The sequence below is a fragment of the Scardinius erythrophthalmus genome, assembly GCF_964197995.2.
Source record: "Scardinius erythrophthalmus genome assembly, chromosome: 11".
In the NCBI taxonomy this organism is placed as follows: Eukaryota; Metazoa; Chordata; class Actinopteri; order Cypriniformes; family Leuciscidae; genus Scardinius; species Scardinius erythrophthalmus.
In genome coordinates this window covers 35,464,081-35,490,106 of record NC_138231.1, presented here as the reverse complement: position 1 = coordinate 35,490,106, position 26,026 = coordinate 35,464,081, and the positions used below count along the sequence as shown (strand labels likewise).

Genomic DNA, 26,026 nt, shown 5'->3' with positions numbered 1-26,026 from the left:
GTGTGTGTGTGTGTGTGTGTGTGTGTGTGTGAGACTTACGTCTGACTGATGACTCCAGAATCGGCCAGTAGTTCAAAAATCCGGACCAGCTGGACTCTGAGAATGTCACGACGCCGGCGTCGTTTCATATTCTGTGCAAACAAACAAAAAATCCACAAGGATCAAATATTTTATTTTATGTAGATCTGCTACTGTATCATGGATACATGAACAAAAAAGCTTGCATTTAAATGGTCTAGTAGAACATTTGTCCATGAGTCCTTGTAAACAGGGATTTCATTGGGTCAAGTGTCAAACTGTTAACGGGTCAACTCACCTCTGGCCTTCTCTCAAGTGCCTCTTTAATGATGGGGTTTAACTCTTCCAACAACTCTCTGCAAGACATATCACTGGGTTTAACCATATACTTATTTATAGCATATATATCATATTTCTGCACTTTTTTTCTCTACAGTTTTGTCAAGTTTGTCTACTTTGTTGTAACACACTGACATAGTAAGTGATGCATGAGCCATGAAATCCAATCACAAGTGGTCACAGGAGGTTCATTTCAGATGCATTTAATTTAAAACCAAGTGTCAGCCCGATGTCAGTCTGACCACTTGTGAGTGGTCCCGTTTAAACCTAGTAATAAGATCTAGGTCAGCTGATCCTAAGACGCACCTGAAGGCTACAGGGTTGGTCCGGCCAAGCCCCAGGACAAGAGACTCAGTGATGTCCATGCTCTCAGAGCGCATCATGGGAACCACATGCTTGAACAAGGAGGAAGGGGACGGAATGCTAATGATCTGCACAAACACAAACAAACTTGTTTATCATTTAAACTATGGTGTCCCAGATATATCACATTTAATAGTGTTAATCAATGCATTTGACATTAGAGCTGGTAGGATGATAAGACCTCTGACCTTTGAGTCATAACTATATCCGCTGTCTGGGGTGGATGCCAGCGTCTCAGGTGGGGAGCAGCGGACAGAGCCGGGGGCCGATGAGGAAGAGGATGAAGATAAGGATGAGGTGGCAGAACTGCAACAGAGGATTAGGTAGTTCCTCCAAAGCCCCACGTATGAGTCACTGCTACTGCTCATGCTGTTCACCTTCTTAGCATTGATCGGGCTGCTGCAAGATCAAAGGTCACAAAGGAATATTATGTCTTTAAACATTTGTATTTTTTTTTTTTTTACATATTTGGCAACAATGGCTATGAAATATAGGGTGAAAATATTGAGATATAGTTATGTTTTTAACCCATCCCTACTAGAGACACATTTGAAAGTGAAAACATACTTGATGTCGACTTGTGGCGAGAGCAGCTGAAGGCGTGTGGAGGCGAAGACCCAAGCGTAGCTCAGCGCAGTGGGGCAGTGCTTGGGCAGGTGCTCTTGCCGCAGATAACTAGACAGGCTGATGACCCAGGGGTCCTGACCTTGCGTCACATGGGCAAACACCCAGATGTGGGAGGGGCTTACCACATCAAACTGGTGGCTGATGGGAGATGAGCTCCACTCTGCCAGAGTCTGAAGGTCTATTCCACTGGGACAGTACAGCAGATTTGTCTACAGCAAAAAGGGGCAAAAAAAAAGGATAAACTTAATAAAAAAAAACAGTCTGAGATTTTATTTTTTGATTGTTTTGGACAGAAGGTTTCTAAGAATTCCTGTCCGGAGGGGACACTAATATCCAAAATACATAATGTTCCACATTTCCTCACCTGATCGGCCCCAGTAAGGTGAATAAAGCTCTCGAGGACTGAAGAACTCAATCTGTCCATCACGTCTATAGCTAACTCCTCATCTCCCTGAGAGAGAGAAAAACAAGACAATGCAATGAATATGAATATGAAGAGCAAAAAAGAAGGTCATCTCATGTAGGTGAACAACAGGAAGTCATTCAGAGCGGGTGGTTACCTTAGCGATACAGAGAGCCGTGTGCAGTGATCGGACCTCTTTCAGGACATTGACAGCGAGTCTGCGTGTTGCAGGTCGACAGCTGCACAGCACGACCAGAGCCAGACCCTCCACCACATGCAGAACCGTCCAGAGAGGAGATCGCTCCAGAGGGAGAGAAGGGCTCTAAAAATATATACAATAAATACCATGTTAAACTACAAGTTTAAAATGTATGATAAGCTACTTTTTTAAGAAAAATAAAAGTAAGAAATACACAGTCTACCGTTCAAAAGTTTGGGGTCGGCAGGAACGTTTTTGAAGGAATTGCTTTCCAAGGCTGCATTTATTTGATCAAAAATTTAGTAATAAATTAATTTTTTTTTAAATATTATTACAATTTTAAACTTTATTTTAATGGTAAAATGCAATGGTAACACTTTACAATAAGGTCTCATTTATTAAAGGGCACCTATTATGCCCCTTTTTACAAGATGTAATATTGGTCTTGTGTGTCCCCAGAATGTATTTGTGAAGTTTCAGCACAAAATACCCCACAGTTAATTTATTATAACCATTTGAAAATGTCATTTTTGGGGCCTGTTTTAAAAAGAGCTGTTTTGGTGTGTACCACCTTAACCCTCTGGAGTCTGAGGTGTTTTCTGGGCCCTGGAGGTGTTCTGACATGCTCTGACATTTGTGCTTTTTTCAGTTATTTATAAACATGTTAATGGCAAAGGTGTAAATTCACTCTATATAGCACAAACAGGGCTACCAAAATATGTGATCACCATGCATGTATATTTTTTTATTTTTAAGAGAATAATGCTTATGCGTGGTTATTGAAAAAATAAAAAATGAAAGTTGCTGAAAGAAGACCTCAAAACTCATAATAAATATGCATGAATAAGACTTTTGAGAAATGGATGTTCTTCCTTCGAGTTCTGGCTTCAAAATTATGTGAAAATAGTCTTGCTTTATCGTTCAGATAAAACCATACATTGATTTAAATTGATGTAAAACAGGTTTTGCTTGGAAAGCCATTATGCGAGTGGGCGTGAACGAGGAGTGGTTTACACCTTGGAATACAAAATGTCCCACCCATTATGCATAATGACTCTGCAAAATTAGCCATTCATTCAGGTGTGACTCTGACTGACTGAGCCACAATGCAAGGACAAAAAATTAGAAGAAGACTTATATTGACCATTTAAGATTTTGCTTACATCTATCTTGTAAATATGTTTTGCTATTTTATTAAAAAGGTTACAATTACAACAATAATTAAAATTTCAACAATATTTCAAGTGTACTCTTTCTTTGTAAAAAAAAAAAAGATTATAGGCCTACATTTTATGCCTATCTATGTATTCATTAGTTTGAATATAGCCAAAATTGGAACAGCTAACATCTTAGTTGATGACTTTATTTTATATATATATAAAAATTGCTAAACAAAAGCTTATTTGATATATATATTCAGTATATTCTACAGTAAAAACTGTACTCAAATCTAGTCAACAAAATGTTGTCTTTCATATTTCGCCTGACTGTAACGTTGTTTTTATGAAATATTAGGGCATATAAATGTTAATTTGCAGTTTAATACGTATTGCTTATACAAAAAGCCTACATTTTATTTCAACATATTTCAGTCGATTTTTACTCATCTCAGTATAGTAATACAGTTTGCTAAAACATCCTCATTCATTCACACACGCGATTTAAATTTAAACTGTCTTTTTGCGAGCTGTGGTAAACAGCGCGCATCTCTGCCGTTCATTCATCAAAAACAGAAACCCGATTCACGTGAGAAGAAAAAAAAAACTTACAGTATTCCTCAGCTCGCTCCTCGATATACCCGCACTTCTGAGGTACATTTTCATCAAATGCTTATGTGGCAGTATATTCTACAGTAAAAACTGTACTCAAATCTAGTCAACAAAATGTTGTCTTTCATATTTCGCCTGACTGTAACGTTGTTTTTATGAAATATTAGGGCATATAAAATTGCAGTTTAATACGTATTGCTTATACAAATAGCCTACATTTTATTTCAACATATTTCAGTCGATTTTTACTCATAGTAATACAGTTTGCTAAAACATCCTCATTCATTCACACACGCGATTTAAATTTAATCTGTCTTTTTGCGAGCTGTGGTAAACAGCGCGCATCTCTGCCGTTCATTCATCAAAAACAGAAACCCGATTCACGTGAGAAGAAAAAAAAAACTTACAGTATTCCTCAGCTCGCTCCTCGATATACCCGCACTTCTGAGGTACTTTTTTCATTATTGTTATTGCTCACAGTGCTGCGAGACGGTGTTAAAGTAATGATCTGAATAAACTGATATGTGGGCGTTCACAGGTTTGCTTGGATTGCCTCATTCATTTGCGTTTGAATAGTGCGCGCTCTCCGTAGGCGGAGTCACATTACATTTGAATTAGCTCTAATTAGGTCGACTGGAATCGCTCTCTTTTAATACAGATTTCACAAAATGAGAATATTTGTTTTTTATATAAATTACTTCATTTAAGAGAAGAGAATTCAAGCTTCATGCCTGTGTGTCTGAATGCCTGTTTGACTGAGTATTCGCTGAGTTATTGTTCATTTTAAGACGCGTTTCAGAATGGACGACACTGGCAGATAGAAGGCAGAACTCGCATCACGTATATTTTTCTTTATTTGGCAAAAAGCACAACACTTTGTTTTTATTGTGAGTATACACAAAAATAATACACATTTAACAGAATCGATTGATGTACAAAACAAGCCTAAAAGATAAAAATTAATATTTTTATTTTATTATTTTTTTGCACTCATACGGAAAAAAACGAGCCTATCGCGCCGGCGCGATAGCCGACCTCAGGGGGTTAAATGTAAATGAGCTGCATATCCCCGCCCTGCTGGACCCAGATGATGAAGAGAGTCCGGCACAGAATAAACACGAAAGAGAATGGACTAAACGTCTCGGAATGGTTATTTGATACATTTATGTACTTACAAAGTTTTAATCGCGTCCCCTTTGCAATTATGGATGTGCAACACACACACACACACACACACGAATTGTGATAACGTTCACGCAATTTTTTGAAACTACACACACACAAATACTGTGATAACGTTTGCTAAGTACAAACGAATTTATTTTTTTTTAAGTACAAACGAAATTATATTTATGCCAGGGGTGCTGTTGCGTCATGTTGACATTACTTGTCGTACAGGTGCTTAGAAAACATATGCTGCAGGGCTGCAAAAAATGATACGTGACAATAAAACTGTCTGACGTTGTTTGTAGAGACATCCTATGACGACGACAATAAACAGCTTTAGACGCATTTGTTGTTGAACTGGCTGACATCGATTGAAATGACTATTTGCTCAAAAATCATAAAATACACTTACTTCTTCTGGAGGTGATTTTTATCATTCTAGGGTGGTTTTGCTCACACAATGCCAGCAAACATTCATGTTCAAACACCATGTAAAAGTGAATTTTGAATAATAGGTGCCCTTTAACATTTGTTAATGCATTAACTAACATGAAATAACATTTTTATTTTACATTTATTACATTTACATGTATTAAAGGTTAAATACATTTATTAGCATTGGTTAATGTTAGTTAAAACTTTTTGTTTTCAGGATTCTTTGATGAATAGAAAGTTCTAAAGAAAAACATTTATTTGAAATAGAAATAGATTTTTTTTGTAACATTATAAATATCTTTAGTCAGTTTTGGTCAATTAAATGCATCCTTGGTGAATTAAAGCATTCGTTTCTTTCACAAAAAAACTTGGTAGAGTATATAATATTATATCATATCAAAACTTAATTCTGTTGTGACTATGACTGCACCTGTGATTCATGGCTGCGGTTGCTGCTCTGTACCGCCTGTTTCCACTGTATGATGAGCTGCAGCAGCATCTTGACAGCGTTGTCCAGTAGTGTGGGGTGAACATCAGTCACCTCCCTCACAATGAAATACACAAAGCCAGACAACACATCCTCTCTCCAGTCCGGGAAGTCCAACATCAGAGCCTGCAGAGTGGCGAACGCCAAACCACGCAGCTCCTCATCCATATGGATGGTCAGTCTGGATGGGTGGGAGAAAGAAAGAGTCATTGTTTACAAAATGCAATAAATAAATGATTCACATCATCATCTTCATAGCAGCATCATGCGTCACCAGAACCGCAGAGAGGTCAAGTGGGTAACAGCGATATACAGGTTCTGACTACATGCTATTAAGACTAGAAGTCTGACTCAGACTGCAGTTGTTGTACAGGAAGTCATGAATATAGCAACTGCGCTACATGTTGGAACGCTACCCACAAGGCTATTGCCTCCAACAATATTGAATCATATTGAAAGCTTGTGAATCAGACATGAATAATGAAATTCGTACTAATCAAGATATGTCTGCTGAAGTGAATGATCAGTAGGTATAAATACAACAACAGAACTAGTGAATTGGGGAAAGGGAAGTTTTCTTGCGGTGATGAATGAGGTTTGACACGAGGGTCACAGGTCATTACTTGGCCAGTAGTTCGATGAGATCCTGTCTGCTCATGCCGTCTGGGATTAGTCTGGGAATGGCAGCTACACATGTCCGGAACAGATCAATCTTCGGTTTACGCTCCCCACTAAAACAGAACACACACATGTATTAAACACAATAAAAGCCAAGTAAACCACACCATTTATTCTCATACAGCTTTAAAATTTCAAGATTCTTATATCATATTTAAGTCAATAAAATCTCAAGAAACTAACGTGATCATGTCCTCTGGCTCTTTGTTGGACATCTGAACATTGGTCATGCTCATGGATCGTCCCACCTCTTTATCCAAGTGCCTGAGGATGTTATCCAGGGCCTTTCTAACCTGAGGGTAATAAAGAGACATGCCTAGACAGACAAACACACACAGAAAGAGAAAAGCTTAGTTTACACGCAGAACAGAAAATGTTACAATGGACTACATACAGAGACATTTCCTCAACCTCTAAACAATGAAGCCAGAAAAATGCACCACCATCTGAACTATTGGGCAGGCATGCGATGTATTTAATTTTTATTAAAAATGATAAGTCAAATTCAGGTATAAAGGGAAATTCAGACTAATGTCAGAAGACAGCAGATGAAAGGACCACAAATACTTTCCTCAAAATATTTCAAACTGTCCCACTTAAAAACTAACACAAAAAATTACTTGGCAGAAGTCTCAGCTTCATTTATACAGAAAGCTCAACGAGGGCAGCTCATGCTCAAGGAATCACAATTGCATTAAAAACCAACTAATCCAATTTGACCAAATGCTTTGGGGTAGGGGAAGCTGTACTCAAGAATATCTTCTTTTTGGAGAACTGTGTAGGAACAGTAAGGGTCTTTACCGATGACCTTGGCTTCCTCGTCTGTGAGGGTGGTGTTGAGGAAGATCTTTTTGACCCGCAGTGTGTTGCCTGAGGGTAAGATGACGCCTGTGGTGGGCATAGGCGGCTCGCCGTCTTTCTGTTGTAGGCTGTCAGCTATCACCAGGAAGGCCCGAAGACCAATATTCATCCTCTGAGAGAGAGACAAAGAGAATGAGAGAGATCATTTATTTTTGTATTTATATTTTTATCCATCCAACATCACAGTCAGAGGCCCAATCGCCTAATATTTTTTGTGGTTTTTAACAGAAAGGTTGGCGATATATTAGATATTTATATATGTATTGGTCGATATTGGATAATTGAATTGTTAGATTGCCTTTGCCGTCATCTAAAGCGCAGTAAAAGTTAATAATTAAAAACACTAATAGTTTATAACACTGTTAAATGTAATCTTTAGCAAATCTCAAAATGAATATACTTTTTTCATGTTGTAATGACTGAATTCAATTGTAGCCTTTTAACTAATGACTTTAATTCTCAGTGTTTTATTATTGACCTATTTACACAGAATAGCATACATTTGATTTAATATAGTTTTATTTATGTTATTTATATTTAAATTAGTTAAAGCAGTATGAATTAACGGTCAAACTTTATTTTAAAGTGTAATTAAATAATTAAATATAAATAAATTATATTAATAAATAATTAAATATGAATAAACAACATGCGCTTACTATAGGGTTTAGGATTTGGTTTAGTGCTAAATGCTTGTAATTAAGCATTTTCTGTTATACACAAATACATTTAACGTGTAACAAGGACACATTACAATAAAGTGAACATATTCATAACACTTAATATTCAATAGCACAATGTTTATAAACAAAAATTAACCACGATTAATAAATGGTGTAAAAAATATTGTTAGTTCATATTCTATTAATTAATCTTAATGTATAGAACTTTGAGATAAAGTGTTAATTGTTAAATAAAAATGTCTGGTCTTGTGTGTATGTGTAATGTCTCTTCACACACCTCTGGATTAATGGTGAAAGTCTTGTGAGACTTGCCCACACACAGCAAGTCATAGATGATCTCTTTCATAGCAAAGTCCAGCCTTTCCTTCAGAGAGGAAAAAACACACCACACAAAAGTCACTTATAAAAGCAAAACAACAACTCGTGCATTAAATCAAAACCACACTACCAAATGTTGTTCTTCATTGTACTATGAAAGTGATTGGTGAAAGCGGATAGATAGAGAAGGGGAATGGGACATCGGTATAAGACTGGATCTGAAATATGTTCAGCTGTTCTGAAATATGTTTTGAGTGAATTTTTACCTGAGCGATAAACTGAATGATCTTAACGAAGATGTTGAGGGGTGTGTCCCTGGGCACCACGCTGCGAGAGCCCTTCGGGAAAAGTGCTGTAACAATACCGAGGAGACGACTGTGAGGGGAAAAGAGATAATGTGAGATGATATAGTTATACAGAAAAAGTCTCTAGTCTTTTTGTATACATTTGTTAGAGGTTTCCCTCCTCCAATAATGGTATGTCTGTGATTGGGTGTTTTACGTATTCTAGTTTGTGTGCATTTGTCATAAATTTATGCTATTTTTGTAAATCTGTATGCTTGTGTAAGGATCGTGTGACCCACCTCTGTGTGGTTGTGTTGCTCTCACACTTGATCCTGATGATGTAAACCCACAGCAGCCGATACAGAGACTCCAGTGCTACACGTGACATTTTGGGGTCTTTGTTCTAGAAAGAAGGGCACAAAAACATTCAGGTAAAATAGTCACAACCATTGGACAACAAGACCTCATGACATGAGCCATGAAAAAAAAAAAAGATCAAAAGTACATTTTTGTGAGTCTTACAAGTAAGTCAAAATGACCTCTAAAGACAACAATTCATAAATTAATCCAACCCATAAAAAATTCCAGATTCATTCATAAAAAGTTGCTGCTTCATCTGTATCATGATGGATGATCAATAGTTCACTTGCTGCTCATGATGAGCTAATAAGGAATATGACGCACTGGTCTCCATTTACAAGCCAATAAGAGCAGTAATTTCTGCTTTAACTGCATTGATGAACAGAGAGTGGAGTCATAAATCGGCTGTTCAGCAGAAGCAATGGATGATGAAAGAGGGATTCATTAAAACTCTGCTAATGAATCTGTGATTAACACATCGCGGCTCGTCCAAATCGAGACACTGACTAAGCAGTGTTCTCTCTCACTCTTTCTGCTACTCTCTCTCTCTCTCACACATACACAAACACACACACAGCTAATCAGACTGCAGTAAAGAGCATTAAGCAAGCTGTAATGACCAACACTCACCATAGGGGGCGTATGATCACAAGGTTTTCAGCTAATATCAACTACATAAGAAATGAGCACGCTTGTATAGTGAGTGTCTTTCAGTGACAGAGATGCCATATTTACATTGAATTATCTGGAATACTTTTTTTTCTTGACAAATGAGATGCATTTAAAATGTATGTAGATTTAAAACAAACCACTGCAAATGTAACAAACATGTAAACTCTTCAAAGTTCTACAGAGGAAGATGGAGATCAGCGGCATCATGGCCATTCAAAACTTATGGTCATTTGAGCCAAAACCATAATCCACTCAAAACTATAATCTTCCAGAAGTAAAACTCTGCTGCAATTTTGCTTGCAACACCCCTCGCAAACTGAAATAAAACCCTTAGATTAGAAATTCATAATCACTTTAATAATTGACATAAAATTTGACATAATAAAAAAAAATATTATATTTTTTTACCTACATTAAAACATCTTGGGGAAAATGCATAGTTCTATGTTGCACAGGTAGTTAGGCTTATTTTATATTCACTTTGGTTTAAGGGCATTAAGTGAATTTTGGCCTTAGATAAAACATCCCTCACAACCATAATGGTGATGTTATAAAGTCTATATTTCCATTAATTACTCCCTGAACTTGGTGGTTTTCCTGTGCAAAATCTTGAGGATGGCAGGACAGTATTGAAGCTATTTTGCATTGTTTCATTTATAGACAGGTGAAAGCCAGAAGTCTCAGGAAGCCCATTTGGAATACAGGTCAATCACATGACCTCTCAGAGGCAGGGCAAGATTCCTTGTGGGTAACCATGATAACTCACCTGTAAGGTCTCAATCTGCTTACGGATGCTGTTGTTTGACGGCATCTGGAGCCAATAAACGTGCAGGAGAAACAAAAATGATGACAGAGGACAGGGGGTGATGGTGGGGTGGGGGTGGGGGGGGGAAGACATGCAGGTTAGAAAAATAACAAGAGACAAACTTAAGAACAAAACAAAGCTTTGTGCTACAACAACATGCAAAACAAAGTGTAGGGTGCATGGGATTTAATACTTCAGTGTCAGATTCTCTACAGAATCAACACAAGTATTCCTACATTTATCTATATTTCCCTAAGGAAAGAAAATGTCCCATTAGACAAGCTTCAAGGAAGATTAATTTCGTTTTCATTTATATATAGGTGGTGTGCTGATGAAGAGTTTCAGACAAACAGCAGGACTGGAGATAAAAAAAAAAGGGGAAGCAGGATTAGTGTGTGCAAACAAGCAAGGGTAATTGTGAAGACTTTATTCAGAGTAGACTAAAACAATGCTTCAAATATAATATGGCATCCACTCTGACTAAAGTCTGTTGGTCAGGGAAGACAAACTACAGCAGGGTTAGAACAGACAGGGAACCAGACAGGCAAGCAGAACTATAAAGGCAATCCATGGATCAATCAGGAGAGGAATCATCCACCACTGAGACTACAAATCCAATCAACCTGGGCTCAATGGGCTCAAGACATTACACCAGATCACTGAGGAAAACTTCACTTCTGATCCTGAATCATTTACATGAAGTGTAAGAAGCAATCTAAAGTGGATTAGGAGCAAGATTCACACTACAGTCCCGATTCTGATCCAGTCCTGATCTAGATTAACGGGAAGTGAGGAGAGGATTTAATCGGTACTGCCGGGAGTAACATCAAGTTTGATCACTCATTCCTAAAAATCACCACCACCAAATCAAAGCATCACAGATCACTCCTCAAGATTCACATGATAAAGTTCCATAGATTGGAGGGAAACTCAATCATTGTGGAAAGTGAGTTAGGAAACCAAAAATGATCACATCCTGGTAGCTGAACCAGCAACAATGAAAAAGAACGAGAACGAGGACAAGGACAAGCACAAACACGTTTTTGAGATATAATTGAGAAAGAGTGGATGACACGGGTATAATTATTTGAACAATATAAGCAAGAGGCATTTTACAAAAGTCAACTGTAGCCACACACCTTTCTCCAAATTTATGTAACTGAACCAACCCATTTACAGAGTGTTTTTTCATATTGAATAACCAAATCTACCTCCAGGCTTCAGAATCTGTATATATCAACTGTATATATATATATATTTTTTTTTTTTTTTTTTGCTGCACCCAATCAACATTTGATTGTAATGTAAGATTTATAGCTACTATAAATCTAGTAAAACTAGTAACTAGCTATTTGAATAGCTACTTGTAAGCTATATTTTACATGGTGCAATTGGTGTAAAACTCTCAGCTGCAGGAGTTTTCTCACAGGATATCACTAAGCTAAAGTAAATACTCTGTAGTCATGCTACTGTTAGAAAACATTACCTTTAGGTGGGAAAGGCAGTTCTGAAGGAAGATGTGCCAATTATTGAGGAAGAACTGCTTCTGACTAACACACAGCAGACATGTGACCAATGGATACAATGCCTGCGGAGAAAAAAAAAAAAAAAGATTGAAAACTTTAAGTCAAAAAAAAAGAGAAAAGGAAATGAACACTTTTATTTACAGCAGCAAGGATGCATTAAATTGATTAAACCAGACATTAAAGACATTCAGAAAGGTACAAAAGATTTATATTTCAAACAAATGCTGTTCTTTTGAACTTTCTACTCAAAGAATCGTGAAAATAATATCAACGTTTACAAAAAAATATTAAGCAGCCTAACAGTTTTCAAAATTGCTAAAAATAAATGTTTCTTGAGCAGCAAATCATCATATTTAATATTTTCAGAAGGATCATGTGACACTGAAGACTGGAGTAATGATGATGAAAAAAATCAGCTTTGCCATCACAAAAATAAACTACATTTTAAAATGTATTTTAAAAGTATAGTTCACCCAAAAAACTAAAGTATGACTTTTTTTTTTTTAAATGAGTTTCTGAAAGAAGCCGCAGTGATGTTAGATTCATGAATGAATCACTTTTGTGAACTGGATCAATTTATTAATCGAATAGAATAATTCATTCACAAATCGCATTGCTATTTCCTCTCATGCATTTCATGAGGAGAACTGGGAGAGATTTGCAGAAAATAACAACTATCTCACTCAATACTTTTGATTGAGTAGAGTTAAAAGAGTTTTAAATACAAATACCAAACTCTTAAAGGTCCCATTGCACGGATTATTTTATTATTTTAGAATGTTTCCTGGGGTGCCCTTATGATGTTAGTATGTTTTTTAGATCAAAAGTTGTTATAATTTAGAAATAAAAGGCATATTTCCTAGCCTGATTTTAGCCTCTGATTTGAATGCTCTGTTTGAAGGGGCGTGTCTGCTGTGAGACTTCAGTGTTAAGGCCCACTGCTGTGATTGGCTGACATGCTTGCATATGACATATCTAGCATTACATGTGGAACTCTCTCGAAAACTTTTACTGTTACAGTTATTATACGTTTTTACTATTACAGCTATCGGGATTAACGAATCCTGAGAAGTTTTTTAAGTATTTAGATCTATTCCCATCACATAAAAGGTTGCAGTGATGAGCATTGAGCAGATGACAGCCTGTTGATCGCGTGAATGAAGATCTTATCATTGCAACGCAGTTTCTGCACTCTCACTAATTATTTCACCAATGCAAACATGAGGTAAGTACAGTAAGAGCTTCGTTGTGCAGTGTAACAGCATCATTGATTTCATAACAAGTTTTGGCAAGTGTCCAGATAAACTCGTGCTGTGTGATTGACAGCTTGGGCGATTGGAAAGGGATTGTTCTTTGATCGCTTTCTGTATATATTTTAAATCACAGTTTAAGTAAGATTACTTTCATCCTACTAAGAGAAACGACGTGAAGTTGATCATTTAGTCACTGGCTTGATTTACTGATGCATAAAGAGTTTGGAACGACTTTGAGAGAAAGATTATCTGTCTGAACTTGAACAATTACACATCAGAAATTCACATAACCCACTGGTTCTACTGAGGCTCGGATGAATGAACTAAAAAAATACTTTTGTGTTCATTTGTATATCCAAACACTGAGCAACTGCCAAGGGGAGGTAACCTTTCCCCTTACGACGACATAAGGGGAAGATTTCTGATTTCTGATTTTCTTCCGTCTGAGCTTTCATTTTCTCAAAAATACCCAGGGCTTGGTTTACACCCATCAAAACGTCTAGCCACTGGGGGACTATAGGCAGGCTAGGGAAACTCATATTAAGGTTAAAAAACCTCATAAAGTGAAATTTTCATGAAATGGGACCTTTAAGGACCACTTTAATGATAGTGTTCTGGTACTTTTTGAAGCATCAAACTTGTCCTTTTGGGATCCACAGAAGTATGAAAGCCTTCTGGGTGGCAGAATGTTCTAGTCTACAGAGGATTGTGGGAAAGTATGTATCAAAGCAGAAAAGCACTGTACCAGTGAGTGCTTCTTTCTTGAGCTGAGGTCAAAGGTCGTCTGGTAGAGCATCTCCACAAAGTTCTTCAGGCAGGGCACATTCACTTCATTCTTCACCGCCTTCAAACACACAAGCACAAACATATGAGTCCTCATGCTGAGCTACACCCGCTCAGAGCCTAACAGCACACAAATCACTCAAGTGTTATTCATCTTGTCAATTCAAACCGAAATATATTTCAATTGTGTTTCTGTAGCAACTTCCACAAGCTCCACCTCAAACCACTTGACAAGACATGTACTAGTGCTGGGCGGTTTACCGGTTCATACCGAATACCGGTGTTTATTTTTGTTACGATATGAATTTTTAATATACCGCAAAACCGGTGTATGTCGCTTTAATCGGAACGCGGCGCTGCGCGACAGTCTCACTCCTCATTTACAACACACGTCTGCGGCGCATTACAGCTGCGACAAGGTTTTATTCCGTCCTCCACGCGGTGCGTCAAAATAGACCAGGCGCCTATATTTAGCGAAGCGGCGCGGAGAGCCGCTTCTGGGAAGCTTCGATCTGAAACACAAGCATTGACTAGAGTGGGCACGAGACGTGTGGGGGTGAGAGTCTTTTTTCTTGCGGCGCGCGTGTTTTTATACTGTATTAACGTATCTGAAGTGAACTGACGGTCTTTAGAAAAGTTTCTTTGTTATTACGATTGAATCTTTCTTTATCTTTCCTGATAAAGCAGTGTTTATGAGCGTTGCTGCTTTGTGTACAGCCGTTACCGGGGAAACCACTGTTTCTGCCGCTCCTAAAGCGCGTCCTGCTGGCACCTCTTTGTAAACAGCCTTGCAAACCTGTATTATTAATATTAGTGTGGATTTTTTCTATAATATTCACTCATGACAATAAAATAGGGCATTATAAGTAAATCTACTGCACTATTTCCTCTCTCACTCAGTAGAAAATGTGGTAAACACCCATCATGCTTGAGAAAAAAAAAAAACACAAAAAAAAAACCGGTAAAAACCGTGAAACCGGTATAATTTAGAAAAAAACCGTGATGTTGATTTTTGGTCAAACCGCCCAGCACTAACATGTACCATCATGAACTCTGGAGAAGCGTCACCAAGCCTCTGTCAAATGATATGTATACAAAATGCACTGTTTTAAAGGACTAATCAGTATTTGAAACAGAGTATGTGATAGGTGTGAAGCAAAAATAGAGCAGGGAGAAGAGTTCTGTGTTTTTGCTAAGGGACGAGGTGCAGGTTTTTTAAAAGTCACTTTAAGTTTACCTGAGTGGCATTTAGCAATGTTATTAACTAACTCAAAGATCACTCTGATTTCACTCCATCAGACACATAACCGGATAAAATTTAGGGTTTAAATAGAACATGAATTTTTATAAATGTCTGGCCATAAGTTTTCCTACGAAGAAAATGTAAAAACCCAGAATGGGACTGGAGCTGAGTGTTTACAGATCATACAAACATATTCTGATTTGAATTAATGAAAAGTTGTGTAATGTTCTGCTTTCTGGGTTGCCGTATTGTGAAATTGCGCTGATCTGAATCAGGGTTGATGTAGCAATATGGCAATTTATTCTATGGCAAAATTTTTGTGTGAAATTAACTCATAGGAATGATTTTTGCACAAGCATGGGTGAAATTATATGACTTGAACGAATGGAGAGCTCTGCATTACTTACAGCAGCAACAGGGATGAGGATCTCAACAAACAGGCCAGCCAGTGCATGTTTGATATCTTTATCCTTCACCTCCAGGAAATACTGAGCACATTCCTGCCTCACCAACACAGACACACACACAAAAAAAACATTTAATCTATTAAATGCTAAACTTCGCACTAAACATTCAAGAGAAACTTGTAAATATACCGTTTTAGTAACTAAAAAGGATGCACTATTAAACCTTTTGTGAGGCCTGCACACTCAAACACGATGGTTGGAGAAATATGAGGTCTACAATAAAAAACAGCATCACTTTACAGCTACTGGCTCAATAAAAATCTCTGGAATAAGGTGCTTGTTAAATGCAGCACATATTGAGAGCAGGATTTCACTGCCTATACTGGCTAATGTAAAGAAATAGCTCCACACAGTCCTGTGAGCAAAGGTAGAGCCAACACACTGAGACTGTAAATAGATTTTATGAGACATGACTACAGAGAGCGCGCAAATAAAACAAAAATACTATCTGACTGACAATAGAGGAGTAAGACTCAAAATGTATTGACCCCCAAAACACTGTGATGATGTGGCACTTTTCACAAAAGTGGAACAAATTAGGTCTGAAAGTGTATTTTGTATTTGTTTGTTTTTTGGTCAAAATTCTTCAATTCTTTAATGAATATAAATTCAAGAGATTATGTAAAATTTATGAGGCTGTTTTAATTGTTTTATTGTTGAAAATGTCATGCCCTCTTTTATGCTAGATATTGGTTGATCTAACAAATTGAACAGATTTATTTTTTTAAAAATGACTGTGCCTCTAAAATTAAAATCCAGATATATTATTCTCTATTCATGAGAAGTTCTGAACCCATAAGACTTTCATCTTTGAAACGCAAATGAAGATATTTTAATGAAACCGGAGAGAACACTGTCCCTCCGTTGAAAGTCAAGTATATTTGAGCTTCTGTTGACTATATTTGATGTGCTCTATGTATTTGTGTAGATCAATGTTTATACGTGAATAAAAACCTGAATGAAATCTATGTAATCTAAAGGAATCCTGTCTCTTCAGAAGACTTTTAATTAAACCAGTCAATTCATATGAATTTCTTTTACTGTACTTTTTTTTTTGTCTTTATGAACTTTTTGAACTGAGAGACAAAAACCTCTTTTTACTGTAAATCTTTCTATCACTCCTAAAATATTTTCATTTTGTTTAGAAGATGAACAAAAGTCTTATGGGTTTGCAATGACATGTGAGTAAATGATTTTTCATTTTAGGGTGAACTAACACTTTAAAAGACCCTTTCAGTGGATAAATCATATAATAACAACCCTCAGCAGCTCATTAAAACACTACAAGAACGTACAGCACATGTCTGTGTTAGTATGTGTCTCGACCTGCATGTACTGGAATGAAGCCTCAAAGTCCTCAACGGGGTACATTTTGACTCTGAAGAACTTCATGCCCATGATGAGGCTGATGATGCTCTGCACCACATGAGGACTTTGCTCTTTCAGCCTCAGTTCCTTCAGCTCTGTGATGAACTTCTTACGCACTGCCTGGAACCTGCACAGACACACACACACACAAATAGAATTAATCATTCTTATTTCACTAAGGGCTTTAACAAATTCCCTACTCCATCTAGTCAATTCGCACAAACATTGATGAGAATGCAGTGTCAAGTTTCAATCAAGTGCTCAACAAATATGTGTAGCAACCTTTAACCAAAACTAAACACTCCACATAACAGGTTGAATAAAGTTTAGTCTTATTATTGTCTGTGAGTTTAAGATTTAAAGTTTCCCTTAAGAAATAAAAAATCCCAGATGCAAAAGCTTGTTATAGCAATGCAAACTGCCTGGATCCAAACAAGCAAGGACAACAGTCAGCGCATCATGCCTTTATCATATTGTGTAAAACGGCTGCTTCAAACACTGTCCTCAGGGCACAGGAAATCATGAACTGTAAGGAAGGTTGAGCAGTATGGTAAATCAATTTCAGGCCCTGACTATTACAGCACATGGCTAAATTACATTACAGCTTAAACAGACAGTTTCATGTAGCTGTGAGGGAGTCTTAATGTGTGCCGAGGAGAGAATTACAGTAACAGTAAAAGTGTCCAAAGACTGTACAAATCATTGATGGCTCTGTATTCAGCTCAAGGCGAGTTAGAATGAGAGCGGTTTGAGGGCTTTGTTAACTGATGGGAGGTCTGAATGGATGTGCTAGCATCAACTTCATCCTTCTGCTTTACATGGCTTTATACTTCACAACAATTAAAACAGCTTATAGGCCACAAATAAGACTGAACTTATCATGAGAGTGCACATTATTTTCAAATTTTTTTTGTCAAATTGCTTAGAGAATATTTGAAATGTGCAACAGACCACATAAGGTATACTGTAAGCTCAGTGTGGTTTTGGGATGGACTCACTTGGATTGGGCGAGGACTCCGATGACCTCAGCGTACAGGTCAGCGATGATGTGCACATTACCAGTGTTGGGGCCTGAGTACCTGTTGAACAAGCCATCACAATCAACATCAGTAACACAAGCCCTTCCACACTGAATTAAGAAAATCTTTTTTATAATATTTCCATTAAGTACAAAAGCATTTGTACACAGTAATTTAAATTTTTCATTTTTTGAAAGAAATTCATACTTTTATTAAGCATGGATGCATTAAATTGATCAAACCTGACATTAAAGATATTTATAGTTACAAAAGAGTTTTCAACACTGATAATTATAAGAAATGATTCTTGAGCAGCAAATAAGCATATTAAAACAATTACTGAAGGACCATGTCATGTGACACTGAAGACTAGCGTAATGGCTGGTAATACTGTAGTAATACTATTTGACAATTACTGATCAAATAAAAGCAGACTTCAAAAATATAAAAATATCCTACTGACCCGAAACTTTTGAAAGGTAGCGTATATACATACAAAATGATTTTGTGCACATGATGCAATGTAGCCTAACTTTAGATTCATTTGTCTGCATATTGTCATCAAGTTTGCATTTTTCCCAGGTACACCTGTAGAATTTGCATAGAAAAGTGTGTGTTTGTGTATGTGCACTCACCCCTCTTTGTGTTTAAAGTGCTTGAATGCCAGGTTAAGGACTTCTTGTACTAAGGCGTCTGGCACAGGATGAAGGGGAATCTATAGAAAATATTTCATCAACATCAACTCTATGATGTAAGGGTCACTGTTTTACTTCAGGATCCCTGATATACTGTTAGCAAGTCTATGCATGTTAATGCCACAACACACCTATCTCTGACTTCAGAGACACCACACCTAAGCAATGAAACACACAAACCTCACCTGTTTCAAAACTTCCACTGAAACTAAACAAAAAATGAAGTCTATGGCTAAGTCCCTTCGCTCCAGTAGGTAGTCTTTATCCCGATGTTGTTCATCTCTAAAGAGAGTTTAAAAGAGCAGGATTCACAAGTTAGAATAACAACTAATTATTAACTCCAAATAAAAATGCACAAGAACATCTGCAGCTCTTAAAGCTCTTGCTGAAGAGAAGATAACAGAGACAGCAGAGAAAAGAGAAACCTAGGATACTGTGTATTTGTTTAAGATGTATAATTGCATGTTCCCCCACCCTTTGGACTTGGTGCTGGAGCGAGGTCTGTACTCGTACGACTCGTCTTCTGTCCCGCTCTGTCTTCTGTACCAGTCAAACAACGTCCGCAACAGCGAAGGCAAACAGTGTTCTGCTATGGAGCTCATAGAGCTTATTAACTGTAACATACAAACACAATAATACAGCTTAATAACACACTATTCATGTGGATTCAGATTGGCCACAAAATTGGCCTATTTACTAAATGTTAATGTATCTAAGTCGGCATGAAATGGAAATGCACAAATTGATCTTGTTGTGAATGATTCATCCATGCACACATTTCTTTCTTTTTTTTACCTTGTAATGTTTATTATATCAAAATATCATAATTCAATCTTCCAGTGAAACGACAGACTTCTTTCTGGTAATGTATACCGTACTTTTAGTCTGCTTAAACCCGACCCTTTCTTACAATCGACTGCATTCCACATTCAAATCTGAATCTGTTGACTTTGATCCATGTCACAATAATAATAAATAAATCTAAAATAATAAATGGCTGTGTGGTTGTTGTGCATGATCCAGCAGTGCATGTTATTCTAAAAAAAATATTTTACAAACTTTCTCCACCTTCAAAATATGTTATCAGCACCACAAAGTTTGATTGTGAAAGCTATTTTATGTCTTTAAAATGTAAAATTACTGTATTTGTCTTTAAAAAACTAAAAAGCAAAACATACTGTTCAGTTGATTTGAGAGGAAAATCTAAACTGAGAACAATATAGAAATGGGTGAAAAAGGAAAGGAAGGGGAAGAGAAGGAAGAGAGATGGCAGCACTTTGGAGTGCATTCTGGTATTGATCTGTCCTATTGTGAGGGCGGGATGGGTGTAGGATGATACATCACGTGGTTACTCAACCTTTCACTGCAGTAACCCAGCACCAAGCATCATGAGCGCACAAACACACACACACTGAGCTATGGTGTAGAGTAGATGTGTGTGTATGCTGATGAGTGTGTGAGGGATGGTATAGTTCACTGTGGTGTGATTCAGCAGAGCTGATCTCTCTGCAGTCATAACACGTCACTGACTGAACACGCAGTTCCCGAGACTCGGCACAGCCAAATCCAATAATCAAATCAGTGTGTGCGTGCTAGCGATGTGGGAAAAAAGTGCAGAGTGAGTAAAAAAGTGTGCTTATTAATAAAGTGAGATGTTTGGAGGTAAACTGGGATCTAAAAGTCTGAGAACACTAAATAAAATTTTACATTCTGCTAATTTAATACATTTTTCATTGCATATTTTATCATCATAAGAACAATTTGAAATGGTTGAATGAAAAAATCAACATGAATTTTAATAATGTAGTATTCTGTTTGTCTCTCTTGCTGTAATGACAGCAGCACTCGAGCTGCATGAACTTCACACAATTATATAAAATAGCATTGTATTCATTTAGAAGCAGTGTGGTTATTGTTAACTAAAACTATTAAAAACTACTTTCATTAATTGAAATAAAGCTGAAATAAAATATAAAAATTTGATAAAAAAAATTAATAATGTAAATGAAAATTTTAATACAACTAACTCAAGTAAAATAAGCTTAAGTATTAAAATTACAAAAACTAAAAAACATTAAAATATTAATAAATACTATAAAAGTATATAAATAGTAATAGTAAATAGTAAATATATAAAATAACAGTTTAGCAGACGTCTAGCAAATTCCAAATGAAGAAAAATCACAAGTAAATCATCAAACCTGGTGATCATGTTCTCCAGCATGATCTGAGATGATCCAAAGCGCATCTTGGGTTTAAATGGAAGAAAGAACATTTGACCCTCTGTAAAGAGTCACATGCTTACAAATTCACTCATTTCATTAAAGACCTAAATTAGAGCAGAATCTCAAATTCATCTCATTCAAATTACGTCATAATGTTTCTTTGTTTCAACTGCTTCAAAGTCCCTTGTTTATTTCCAGGTTCAAATTTGATTTTGAATCCCAGACTTTTAGACCCCACTGTATATGCGGCCTGTATCAGGTGAGTGTGTGTGTGACAGGATGATGTATGTGGTTAAGGAGAGTTATGTAACTGCTCTCCTGGCCCTCATGGCACTTGGCAGACACACTCCAACACCCTGAACTGAAATATTCACACACACACACACACACACACACACGTACGCACACACTCCCAGCAGCCTGTGCTGATCTACTGCTGCGGATGACACAGCGATTCTGCTCCTGGCAACGTCCAGCGATAACACACACACACCAAAACTCTGTTCACTCTAAAGTATAGAGACACGCAGACACATATTGCTGTGGTTTTCTGCATACAGAGCACATTCTCACTGGCTCATTCTTTCTCACACACAGGCTAAATGGCACTGACTGGATCCATTGCAGAATGATGTCTCATTTGCTTTGCGTTTTGCTAAACAAAGCACTTTGCTGCAGCTCTGCTGTTAAAAGTTCTGTGCTAATCAGAAATGAGTGATGGAGAGCGAGAGAAAGAGAGAGGAGGACTGAAAAGCCAAGAGGATGAGAGAGAGATATACTACAAAAACTTGAAATAGGACACACACGGATACTACTAACCTGATCAAATTGTGCATCTTCTCCTCTTTGCAGCGAGCGGGAAAGGGGCTTCTCCTGAAAGAACATAAAGATACATGCAGTGTAAATGAATGAATGAAAGATTAATCTTTGAACTGTTTAACAAGAAAAAGTAGGGATGCACTGATTTTGAAATTGCAAAAAAGTAAAACACTAAAAACTAAAATCAACGAGTGAATTCATGTGACAACATTATATTGTACAGAAGGACATTTTTTTTGCTAAAGATTACATTTAAGAGTGTTATTAACTTATTCGTGATTTTAAAGATGAACTAAGTAAGCGTTAGATGACCGCAAAGGTAATCTAAAACATAATTACACAGCATGAGCTTACACATGCTTTGGCCCACTTTATTATCCCCATAACACACGTCTCGTCTCTCTCTAGATCCCGTACTGGCTCTTATGCTCACCAAGGCTGCAATTAATTGATAAAAAATTCTGTAAAATATTCAGTAAAATATTGCAAAAAAATATTGCAAAATACTATTACAATTTAAAATAATTGTTTTCTACATTAATACATTTTAAAATGCAATTTATTCCTATGATGGCAACGCTGAAATTTCAGCATCATTACTCCAGTCTTCAGACTCACATGATCCTTCAGAAATCATTTTAATATGCTGATTTAGTGCTCAAGAAAAACTTTTTCCAATTTTGTGGATTTTTTTCCAGTATTATTAATGAATATAAAGTTCACAAGAACAGCATTTATTTGAAATAGAAATCTTTTATAACATAAATAAATAATTAATTTCTTTAAAAAAAATCTTACTGACCCCAAACTTTTGAACTGTATTGTATATACATTCATAAAATATAATCTACTTTCATTTTACACCATACAAGTGATTTCACAGTGATTTAGCCATTTTCAGAGCAGAAGAACTGCAAAGAGCAGGTCAGCATAACAGTTAAGTGAGGGAGTAAAATAGTTGCCTTTGTGTTACTAAAGTGAATTAATACACCAATGTGAGCCATTTACATGAGGAATTGCCCCAATTTTAAAGGGGACATATCATGAAAATCAGACTTTTTCCATGTTTAAGTGCTATAATCGGGTCCGCGGTGCATCTACCAACCCAGAAAACGTGAAAAGTGACAATCCAGTAACTTTGTTTTGGTAAGCCCTTCTCTGCAAGCATGTCAAAAAATAGGCCGATCAGATTTCGCTCCCCTTCTGACATAGAAAGGGGATCTTATCATAATATTACCTCCCCTTAATCTGCACGTTTCCACCCACGGCGCCGCCATTTGGTTTTCGCAAGCGATAACAGTTTAATCAGTTCTCTAACGCAATGGCAAAAGTTCAAGCAGAGCATGCAAACTGTTCTGTTGCTGCACAGACGAGCACAGAACACTATTTGACCAACAAATGTCACAGCTGTCTTAGAAAGACCTCAGGGAATTGTGTCAACTTGTGTAAAAGTTAAACATGACATGCAAATCGATCAGATGAATCAATGTTACTCCACAACAACTTCACAAATTTATCCACTAACCATTCAGAAATGTACATGTGCGTCTAAATGTTGCAACCTCTTCCTGAGTCACTCTGTAAGGCTGCAATTCGCTACTGGTTATTTCTTAAATTTGACTGAGATTTGCGTGTTTTGTTATTGCCGGAGTATCCGAAGCTTGTGTAAAGGATCGGCCCTCTTCTGAACGGGACGGGGAGTAGCAGCTCATTTGCATTTAAAGGGACACACTCAAAAATGGCGCATTTTTGCCAACACCCAAAAAGCTATAATAAATGGTCTGTGGGGTATTTTGAGCTGAAATTTCACAGACACATTCTGGGGACCCCATAGATGTATATTACATCTTGTGAAAGGGGGCATAATATGTCACCTTTAAGACTTGAATATCAGGCCCTGAGAAAATGAATCTCTCCAGTTCTGTAAAATGACAATGACTGCTGGTTACTCACACGAAGACACTTTGAATGCTCTGTTATCTGGTTTACATTTGAACCAACATTTTATTTTGAGGGAAGTTCAAAGACAGAGAGATGATTTATAAAGCAGCTCCTCTCTGCAGCTGCTAGATGCAGTCATTACCAGTTTAAACTCTTGCTGAGTAAACTGAGAGAGCTCAATCTACCACTGAGTAAACACACAATGAGAGAGGAGCGAACACAGAGAGGAAGCGTTTAAGGACAAGTCTGGAGAGAAACAGAGAGAGAGAGAGAGTGTGTGTGTGTGTGTGTGTGTGTGTGTGTGTGTGTGTGTGTGTGTGTGTGTGGTGTGTGGTGTGTGGTGTGTGGTGTGGTGTGTGTGTGTGTGTGTGTGTGTGTGTGTGTGTGTGTGTGTGTGTGTTGCAGCACAGGGGGCCCTGAGAAGAATCCAACATAACAGCATTCCAAGAATCCAAACCTCTGCTTCTGTTTCTGGGAATATATGAGGACATGTGTGTGTTCTGTTAAGCCACAAGTTTGAAAATGCACACAACAACCTCTCTTTTTCCACTAAACCAACAGGCTCAAGCTCATGTTCAAACAAATGAATTTTCACTCAATCCCCAAGTTTTTCACTCAATCCCCGAGTAACAAGTAACACAAAACTTGTCACACCACACAAAACACATCTTCATCAGAAGTCGGCTAACTTTTGGACATAAAGTGAATTATACTGTGCCATATCAAGACCCTACACTACCTTTCAAAGTTTTGGGGGTGCTAAGATTTTAAATTTAAAGAAGTTTTTGTTAATGCTCACCAAGGCAGCATTTATTTAAATAAATAAATAAATATATATTTTACTTTGTAACATTATAAATGTCTATACTGTCACTTGATCAATTTAAAGCATCCTTGTTGAATAAAAGAATAAATTTCTTTAAAAAAGTGAAATTCAATTCATTTAAATGCAATACAACTCATTTAAATTACCAGAGCTAGGCCAGCAAAAATAAAATCCTTACTTTTGAGCTTTGGTAATATTATATTACCAAAGCTCAAAAGTAAGGATTTTATTTTTGCTGGCCTTGATTTTTACTTACCCTGCTAACATTTTTACTGGACCCAACACTAAAACATGATACATTTTTATTTTTAGTACCGCATGATTTTAATATTGCCTAGAATATTTTTTATTAAATGTTCAGTTTTCTGTAATAAATCTGTGGGCAGTACTGACCAGAGGTTCAGCCATGACCACCTCGATCTTCTTCTCGGCGAGCACAGCGAACTCTGCGAAAAGGCTCTTGATGACAAACTCCCCGGGCTTGAGCTCGGGGTCGATGGTGATGCTGGACATGGTGGCGAGGTGGATGCTACGCTTCTCCCAGCTGGGCGGGGCCGAGGGGGATGCTCCTCGCCTACTCACACTGCTGTTGCTTACAGGGACAGAGGCTGTCAGGAAAGAGAGACAGATATGTAGCATTATCAAGCATTTTGAATGCACAATTCAGTAGGTGTTCAAGCAGAAATTGGCATTGGCAAATATGAAGAGAAATTGTAATTAAAAAGACAAAGCAGTCATGGTGCACCAAATTTGAGGCCAATACAAATGAATTGTTAACTATTGCAACCAGGAACCGAAGAAGATTGCACCTGTGGATGTGCATCACACATTTTTTCAATCCAGCCGTGAATGCAGAAAGACTGGAAAAAAAATGTGTGCGTGTGTGCATGTCACATGTCAAGCCCGCTCAGGAAATCCCTGCCCTCACTTCCCACAGGTTGCTGGAGAAACCACGATGAGGCGAGAGAAGTCCAAACAATAATAGGAGGATGAATTAAAAAAAAAAAAAATCACTGTGAAACTTAATGAGTTTTTCAGAGGAGAACACGGTGTCACACCTAGCAACTCCCACATCTCAATAATAAAACACAAACATTCACACACTCAGGGGATGAAAGAGGGACACACGCACATTCACACAACTCTCTCCCCAGAGCTTTTTGTTTGTCTATGTACAAACACTCACTCTTTGTTTCCTCTTTAGCAACACCTCCCCATCTCTATGATGTCACACTGCCAGCTTTCATTGGCCGGTGGCATAACAGGGTCCTCAAGTCCACATCTGATTGGCCAACGGCAGGCACTCTAACATTGTTTGTACTTTTCCACTCAGTGATGCAGAAAGGATGAGCAAAAGAAGTGAGGAAGAAAAATGCAAGTCTCTCTCAGTTCA

The 26,026-nt window shown here is 37.4% G+C and overlaps 1 protein-coding gene across 10 annotated transcripts in view; it reads right to left on the bottom strand.

Moving 5' to 3' along the window:
• fryl (furry homolog, like) overlaps positions 1-26,026 on the bottom strand; it is a 107,946-nt gene that overhangs the window by 34,262 nt on the left and 47,658 nt on the right. For 6 of the 10 annotated variants that reach the window (XM_081379006.1, XM_081378998.1, XM_081379000.1 and 3 more), the window contains 25 exons: positions 25,027-25,241; positions 21,867-21,920; positions 19,297-19,436; positions 19,008-19,104; positions 18,763-18,842; positions 18,107-18,187; positions 17,067-17,235; positions 15,681-15,773; positions 13,993-14,091; positions 11,955-12,056; positions 10,430-10,474; positions 8,931-9,034; positions 8,614-8,722; positions 8,307-8,393; positions 7,287-7,458; positions 6,669-6,801; positions 6,431-6,538; positions 5,751-5,988; positions 1,908-2,072; positions 1,712-1,798; positions 1,288-1,556; positions 909-1,119; positions 664-788; positions 317-374; positions 40-131 (listed from right to left, as the gene is read on the bottom strand). In XM_081379006.1, the coding sequence (XP_081235132.1) occupies positions 40-131; positions 317-374; positions 664-788; positions 909-1,119; positions 1,288-1,556; positions 1,712-1,798; positions 1,908-2,072; positions 5,751-5,988; positions 6,431-6,538; positions 6,669-6,801; positions 7,287-7,458; positions 8,307-8,393; positions 8,614-8,722; positions 8,931-9,034; positions 10,430-10,474; positions 11,955-12,056; positions 13,993-14,091; positions 15,681-15,773; positions 17,067-17,235; positions 18,107-18,187; positions 18,763-18,842; positions 19,008-19,104; positions 19,297-19,436; positions 21,867-21,920; positions 25,027-25,146 (3,038 nt within the window). In that variant the 5' untranslated portion in view covers positions 25,147-25,241. The remainder of the gene's footprint in view (positions 1-39; positions 132-316; positions 375-663; positions 789-908; positions 1,120-1,287; positions 1,557-1,711; positions 1,799-1,907; positions 2,073-5,750; positions 5,989-6,430; positions 6,539-6,668; positions 6,802-7,286; positions 7,459-8,306; positions 8,394-8,613; positions 8,723-8,930; positions 9,035-10,429; positions 10,475-11,954; positions 12,057-13,992; positions 14,092-15,680; positions 15,774-17,066; positions 17,236-18,106; positions 18,188-18,762; positions 18,843-19,007; positions 19,105-19,296; positions 19,437-21,866; positions 21,921-25,026; positions 25,242-26,026) is intronic. The other 4 variants (XM_081379007.1, XM_081379002.1, XM_081379005.1 and 1 more) reach the window with 1 other exon arrangement.